Below are 8,238 nucleotides of genomic sequence, written 5' to 3' on the forward strand. Positions count from 1 at the left end.
ATAACTGAACTTTTCATTGCATAATGGTATTGGGTCTTTGTTTATTATTTTATAATACTAATTGTGATTATTTTTGAACTTGGAGCTTCAATTTGTTATGTATACGCACGTGTATGCTATTAATATTCATACACTGTATAGTATGCACGCAATCTGATTTTGCTAATTTCCTCTGTTTAATCATAGTATGATATTATAACATTACCTTTTCATTAAATTATAGGCATTATTAATTTATCTCTTTTTTTCCTACATTCGGGTAATGATCAATTAGGTAGGTATCATTCAATAATAAGAACGAGGTAGGAATAATTGTATGATTATTGCACCAGTAATTACTAATTTCAATCGTTATACATATTATAGTCATTTTTTTCTGCCAAGTTTTTACAGGGAGGATGGCAACCTCTTTCCCTAGACAGTTACCTGCCCAGGGAAAGATGCCGCTCATGGTCGGGTTCGAACCGTCTAGAATCTAAAGAAAATAATATGTACTAATTTTGTTATTAAAGACCGTCAAAATAGATCAAAATATATGTTTTTGAAGTCGCTAAATTCAAACTGTAAATCATTTTTTTAATTATATCCCTCTACTTAGAAGGTAAGAGAGGATTGGATAAATTTTAAGTTGCATATTAAATTATATTTTAGAAAAATTTGTATTATGTGTTTAATATATACATAATAGATTGTATTAAGTCATAATAAACAATACAATAAGACAACATTTCAAAATAATTTATTTATTTTAGGGTAACGTATATATAATTATAATAAAGGTATAGTATATTTTCAGTATAGGTACCTTATTTTATAAAGTACACACCCTGGAAATAAATGGGATGTTAAGCACAATAGTGGTCTAAAAAAATTACACTTTTTTTTTGTAGAGTTGAATTTCGTAAAAAAAAAAACATTATTAATAATGATTGTTTTTATATGATTTTTATAACAGAAAAAAATAATAGAACGTACGTAACATTCTTAAAACTATATTTTTATAGGCCTACCTTAAAAATTTAGAGTATTTTTAAAATAAAGTAAAAATAAGAGTGGTGACCTCTCAACCTTAAAACAGCAGTTTGAGGTGCAAAACAAATTCACACGAAACTGTGCATGGTAAAGTGTGTTATTAAATATACACAATAGTATTAACAAGAAAATTGTTTCATCAATAAAAAGAGGACGAGTACACGTTTTTAAATTTAAAAAATAATAACTTACGTAACATACGTTAAGTTAAGAACAATCAAATGAACATTTTGACTGGACTATTGTACATTTTGATTTTGGCGGATAAGGGGTAAACTTATTTCAATTTTTGGCTTTTTACAGTACATCTTGGGTACGATTACTGACCCATAAACCTGATACATGAAGAAGTCGGTCAGGTGGTTTAAAATATATCGTGGGTCCAAACACAAAAATAGAAGAAGAAAAAAAATGATTACAAAACCAATACTTTTTCAGCTCCGCATCGAAGATAAAAACCAACCTTTGATTTTGTTGTAATGATGTTACAATTTCAAATTTTTTTACATACAAAAATTCGCCTATATATTAAGTGATAATACAACTTATCGTACGCAAACACACGCGTTTCTAAGCTATTTAGAACACATAGTGATGTACATGTATTATGATTTGGTTATTTGTTCAATAGTATAAGGAAGTATGACGTGGTTTCTGTCTCTCTGGATCTCCATGGATACCGTCCTACCCGTGTTGTTTGTTCACATACACCCGTCCCGTGTTCTTTTATTATATTATATATAAACGACTTAAGCCAGATCGTTTACAAGCATAACGTTGTGTTGTGATTTATCAGTAAACAATTTTTCAAAATGTTTGGTAGGAGAAAAAATAAAGAGTTCCAGGATGAACCAATCAGGTATGTGCTCACCGGTAATAAAATAACCATTTAATCGACAGAATAACTAAGCTTAAACTAAATTTATTTTTGTATAAAATTAGAATAACAAAAGAATTGTTAGTGCAGTTGTGCAAGGAACACAAGCTGTATACGGTACCTAGTCAAAACGACGTGCTGTATCTGCATTTTAAAGGTATTGTAAGCCAAAAAAAAAAAAAGGTAAACCCGGTACAGAATTAAAATGTGTTTGTATACAATTTGTGATCAAGGTTTTCCGAAAATCGAACATTTAGAAGAGTACACTGGGTTGAAGTGTTTATGGCTGGAAAACAATTGCATAAGTCAAATATCCGGATTGGAAAATCAAACAGCCCTCGTCAGTTTATACCTTCACCATAACGCTCTGACCAAAATTGAAAACTTGGACGTTTCGCCAATGTTGTGTACCGTCAATTTGAGTTATAACTTTATAAGAAAAATTGAAAACCTCAGTGAGTGCAGCGATATGTGGCAGCTATACTGCTTTGTGGAAAATACGGTTTTGGTACCATCGGATTTTATTTTTTTAGGTGTACTACCGGTACTCAGCTCTTTGTTTATAACGCACAACAAACTGTCCACAGCAGACGATATAGCTCACTTGATGGAATGCAAAAGCCTATCGATAGTCGACTTGTCGCACAACATTTTGGATGATCCAGAAATAGTCCAAGTAAGTGATTACCCCTTTTTTTTTAAATCCCGGTACACCACGATTTTGCGGTAAATACCGGAATTTGGTAATATTTTGATTTTTTCATCAGGTGTTCGCCAAAATGGAATCTTTGCGCGTACTCACGCTGACTGGAAATGACGTTATTTCGAAAATAAAAAACTATAGGAAAACGTTAATATTGAAATGCGTGAGTCGAATACAACTATTCAAATTATTATTATAAACTATTACATTGTGTGCAATCTAACCTGAATTAAATTCGTGTGTTGGGTACATGTGTTATGCTTATTAAATCATTAATCGAAGTCCATTAAAGTGGTGCGAACCAAAAGGTTAAGAGTGATATTGTTTTTAAATATTTGTGATATTAAGCTTTTGACCATAAAATATTTATCAATGAACTTTATAAATTGCTTTACTATTTATATCATAGATTTTTAAAAGAGAAATTAGTAAATATCGCCAATAATAACACATTGAAAATATTATTTTCATAATTTTCTCCTGTAAAATTGTTTGAAAATCAATTATACCCTTTTAATTCTCACCACGTCAATTTCACGTTAAACTGGGTTTTTATTTTAATCGTTGCTATTATTTATGCAATGTACATACAGCTATGTGTTTTGCTAACCCTGTTTATGTACAGTATATTCTACTTCTATTATAAGCCTAATTAATTATTTTATAGGATTGTAATTGTAATAATAACTAATTATAATTATTATTTATTATCAATGGAAATGTATTCTATTTAACTACATAAAAAATGTCTCCGGGTAGAAAAATAATATATAATTTGTAAAATCAATTACTATGGAGTAAAATAAAATGAACTAAAATGTCTCCAAAAAGATAAAACTACAAAATGGTAATTATTTACAAATAAAACGAGTGTAATTTGATTAATGAAACACAAGTATTTTACACGTGGCTCACGCAAATTTTTAAATGGTCTGATAAAAACAACCGGTCAAATCAAGTAGCACTAAACTGTAATAATAGTTACACTAATGGTGTTAAAGGTACTACATATATAATTGGTATTGTGATAAATCAATAATCTTTATTGTACATTAAGCATGACCTTAATATATTTTAAGCGATGTTTTTTTTTCTAGTTGAATGATTAACAAAGTCGTGTTGATTTTTTTTCCACAGAAGCATCTTTGTCACCTGGATGAGAGGCCGGTATTTCAAAAGGACCGTGCATGTGCAGAAGCCTGGTAAGAATTCTGTAATTCAAAGGTCGTAGGGTCCAAGTTAATGTTTGCGGAAAAAATAGTTATAACGTTTTATTCTAGAGGAAACTTTCACAATATATTTAACTATTTAGTTTTTCAAACAATTTCTCTTGAACGCTATAACAAGTGATGGTTCTAGTTTATGGTACAAGTACTGAAGTACCCATGCAGTTTTTGTTTTGTATAGTGTAGCATAGTAATAGGTTTTGCATTTTTTTAAATAAAAGCTGTTTTGAGACCGTTTTAAAGGACATTCTCCAAAATGAGTGCGTAGTTTTCTAAAACATTAGGCTTCTTATCAATAACCATTCTTATCACTATCTTCTCTCTTTTCAGCTTGTCCTTCCTTATCAATCACTACTTTTATCAGCATCACATTCTTATCAACTGATTTTCCGTATCGATATTTTCGTTTATCTAAAAAGTACACTCGGACATTTATTCTTTAAAAAAACAAAATTTGTTTAAATAACTTAATAAATAGATTTGTAACTTTTGCTATATGATTGTATGCAGGAGTACTGGTGGAATTGAAGCCGAACAAGCGATGCGAACAAAGTTAATCGAAGAAGAACAGGCTAGGATAAACGATTCCGTTAACGCGTTATTGAAATTAAAAGTAAATAAACAGAACGAGGATAGTCGACCGTCTTATTCAACAACATCCGGACAAGAGGGTTCTGGAGACAGTGGTCATCGGGAAACGACCAATATGATTTCTTCCAAAGATTATTACAGCGAATACTCCGATTCCGAGAGTAGCGATTCTTCGGACGATTCCCGTTCGTCTGATGGACCTTTGGTCTGTGAGATTATTAAAACTGACGAAAGTCAGTCACAAAATGAACGAGGTGAACCTTTCGTCAACAGCAGTAATAATCCCATAGCGACAGCTGAATGTCGTGCCATAGTCGAATCGTTGGTCGAGAAATGTTTACCCCGTGAAGATTTCAAAGTTGTCTCGCTGGCAGACGTGTTGATTTCAGAGGAAACTCAAAGCGCATACTATTTTGGTCAGGAAAAAACTAGATGTGAAAATGTTTCAGGTGCTTTAGAAAAAGAATTTTCAGAGTGCAATTTAATAGGGACCGTCGACCGTGAAATCGTCGAATGTTCAGCTGATGACAGACCTAACCACCTAGTCGGTGGTTTGGAAAAAAGTAATTCGAATGTCACAAAAGAAACTGAAAGTGACGAGAACCCCATAAAAGATGATGATAGAAAAGACTCCACGTTTCTGAAATGTGAATCAGACACGTGTGGTTATTCGGGTGAAATGGACAAAGACGGCGACATTTCTATTCGTTTGCCTTGGCAACAATCGCGTCCAAACGATGATCATTCCATAAAAATAACATCCACTGATCAAAGTAGCAAGCGGCTAGCCAATAGCGGCCAATACACTAAAAACGAACAAGATAAATGTAGGCCTCTAATCGTCGAGCTATAACTAATTTATAAACTAATATTATGATCCTCATTTTGTTTTAAATATTCCTAAAATCGCAATGTCTAATAATACTTACCGCCTATAGTTACTACCTATATTAGATGTACTTATGCCTCATCGGTCGAAAAAATAGTGATAATTAAATAAATTATGCTTCTAAATTATTGTGTGCAGTGGTCTTAAAATAAGTGGTCCATTTCTTGTAAGTTGCTAACAACTTCACACATTAACCGTTTCGTTGTCGAATTCAATACAGTGAATTTCATCAATGCTTAGCCATCGTATCTTCTTCTTCTCTCCCTTCCACACGAGTCTACTATGATTTTCGTTTTATCTTCATGTGTCAACTGCATCTAGTTAAAGCCCTCCAAATTGGGTATGACCATGTCACTCAACGTTATCTGTAAAGTTAGATAAGAGTTTCCCTCGAATAGTAGTTGTGGCAAAATTGCACACACTTAACGAGTTTATTGTACTTACGTGACAAACGTTTTAGGACGCGTACTTCCATGATCATAAGTAATTAAATTGCTAATCAATCAAACGTATTACTAAAGTTATTCAACAGTTGTTCAAGTTCATTTGAAAAACAAAAAGGAAAATTATAGACAAACTCAGTTGATGGTAGAAAACAAAATTAAAAAAATATGTACCGAGTACTTTAAATATGATTTGCTAATAAACGAATATTCTTTATAATATGCTTTAATTATATATTTGTCCATTTCATTATTATACGCACGAGAAAATACATCAAAGAGTTATTAATAAAACATTTTCTAAAAGTCACATTCAAATAGTACCAACTTCTAAAATGTATTATTTTTACATAAACTGTAATTATATAACCACGAATAGTAAGTATAAAAGGTGCAAATTAAGGGCATAGAAATTAAGTCGGATTTTATTCAACGACGTGAAAAAATAAACACTTGCTGGAAGAAACACATCAGGAGTTTCCAACAGTTGTACTGACAATGCGCAGAACCTCGTCACGACGGTAAAAGCAGCACTTTCGATCACGTTGACAATTCGCACATAAGTTTCCGAGTATAGTTGATACTTATTGCACAACTTAATTACGGTGTTAATAAAGTTTATAACTATCGATTTGCGTGACTATTAAAAAGGATGCCAAGTGTAATAGTTTTTAAAACGTACTGTAGTATAGTTTGAGAAAAATCAATATTAGAAAAATAAGCAATAACGTCTGTTACGTGAGGAGTATTTAGCGTGCTATTAGTTGTCTTTTTAATTTTACATTTTTTTATGAACATCCCATCTTTAATGTGCTTATTTTTTGAGTTTACTTGTCGTTACTTAATTTTAAAGTGTTATCTTATCTCTCATATCCTTAAAGGTAATAATAAACTAAGTGTCTTCAAATAAATAAGTGTACTGTAGTACAGGCCGCATCTCTTGAGGAAACTAAAGTACGGATCTGGATTTTTGCTATAGTGTTAGCACAAATAAATTAGATATTCACGGATACGGCGTAAATAAATCCATTGTAAACCAGATTCTCGCTTTAATAAAATAAAACATTAAAAATATTAGCGTCGTGGGATATCTGGGGTTTAAATATATGGACAATTCAAAAAAAATAAAACAAGCATTCGTGTATCAACGATATATTAGTTAAAAATACCAAATATCAATTCCACAAGTTCATCAATTAACTTAGTTTGAACTTTAATTTTAGTGACCTTATAATATTAACGTATGCCATTCACTAACTCGATGTTACTGACAAGTATATTGGTCAGGAATATAAATGTTACGGAAAGTACTGTTAAATAATGTCGTGTTTTAGAATTAGACTTAAGCGTAGAGGAAAAGGTACGACAAGAATAGAATAATAGTTATTACGTGAATTGATCATTCACGGAAGCGGGGTAAATAAAATGATGTAATTTTCCAAATTTGAAATGAGTTCTTCTTGTATCTTTTCCAGGCACGTTAGTTCTTCTGTCGTGTAAACAATCGGCTTCACAAAATCGACCATGGTACGGAACCGCTGCGAAAATTCGCGGCACGTGTTCCTATAAAACTTTTTAGCAACATGCATTTTGCTCACTTCCACTTCGGTTAACACTTTGGCGGCAGTTTCGACTACGCGAATGGGCTCGAACGCGATGCTGAACGTTACAAACTTGGTTCGGATTTTATCCAACAACGTGAAAAATGTTGTACACACTTTAATCATAAGCCAATGAACTTCCAACAGTAATTTTGACAACTCGCAGAACCTCGTCACGATGGTAAATGCGGCACTTTCGATCACGTTGGCGATTCGCGCATAAGCCTCCGAGTATAGTTCGTGTTGCTTGCACAGCTTCACGACGGAGAACAAATATCTTCCACTTGTACCCACGCGATAAGAGTGCAATTTATAAGCCGTAACGTCCGGCCCGATCCAAATATTGTCCCCCAGAATGTCGTAAACCGGATGAATGGGGTCGACGCCTAGTCCCTTGCCGTCCGGACGCGTTAGTGGCTCCTTACAACACGGGATTTGTCTACTAGTGTAGCACGTACCGTCTTCCAACAGCAGCTCCATCATTCTTGACTCTCTTCTTTGAACTCCTGTTAAATCCTGTTCAAGGGATCCTGTCTGCGCGCTTTTTCCACGGAAACAATTGAAAACACCTATCATTACTACACATACTTTGAGAAAATACATTTTTCGCTTAGAAACGATTAAATGTATAATATGTATACAGCCGCGCACAAAGGGTCGTTTTAATATTGTACTTTGTGAAATTAAAATTTGTTAGATATTGTACGTGTCAACACTGAAAGTATAAATTTGATTTAGAACACTTTCAATCTGAACAAATAATGAATCAATATTTAAATTGCAATAATGTGGTAACAATTTACTAAATATCGTCATTATTCGGTTTTTTAAAATTTTTTTATTATAAAATTTAATTAAATATTGTCTACGCTAAGA

General features: G+C 32.6%; 1 protein-coding gene across 1 annotated transcript; it reads left to right on the forward strand.

The window, feature by feature from the left end:
• The first annotated feature begins 1,596 nt into the window (after positions 1 to 1,596).
• Positions 1,597 to 5,796, forward strand: LOC126843157 (dynein axonemal assembly factor 1-like). Its single transcript, XM_050580519.1, has 7 exons — positions 1,597 to 1,891; positions 1,975 to 2,066; positions 2,143 to 2,364; positions 2,443 to 2,585; positions 2,677 to 2,775; positions 3,750 to 3,814; positions 4,349 to 5,796. The coding sequence occupies exons 1-7, from the start codon at positions 1,845 to 1,847 to the stop codon at positions 5,280 to 5,282; spliced, it is 1,602 nt and encodes a 533-aa protein (XP_050436476.1). The 5' UTR covers positions 1,597 to 1,844; the 3' UTR covers positions 5,283 to 5,796.
• Positions 5,797 to 8,238: the final 2,442 nt, after the last annotated feature.

This window comes from Adelges cooleyi, unplaced genomic scaffold (assembly GCF_023614345.1).
Source record: "Adelges cooleyi isolate 19-005CV unplaced genomic scaffold, UGA_ACOO_1.1 ACOO_flye_CR_arks_rails_tigmint_CR_PRNA_574, whole genome shotgun sequence".
In the NCBI taxonomy this organism is placed as follows: Eukaryota; Metazoa; Arthropoda; class Insecta; order Hemiptera; family Adelgidae; genus Adelges; species Adelges cooleyi.

Bases quoted from the DNA above. Each gene is read 5' to 3' on its own strand.
- LOC126843157 (XM_050580519.1), top strand. From the start codon at position 1,845: ATGTTTGGTAGGAGAAAAAATAAAGAGTTCCAGGATGAACCAATCAG. The intron at 2,067-2,142 runs GTATTGTAAGCC...TTTGTGATCAAG, and splicing joins GCTGTATCTGCATTTTAAAG to GTTTTCCGAAAATCGAACAT. The intron at 2,776-3,749 runs GTGAGTCGAATA...TTTTTTCCACAG, and splicing joins AAACGTTAATATTGAAATGC to AAGCATCTTTGTCACCTGGA.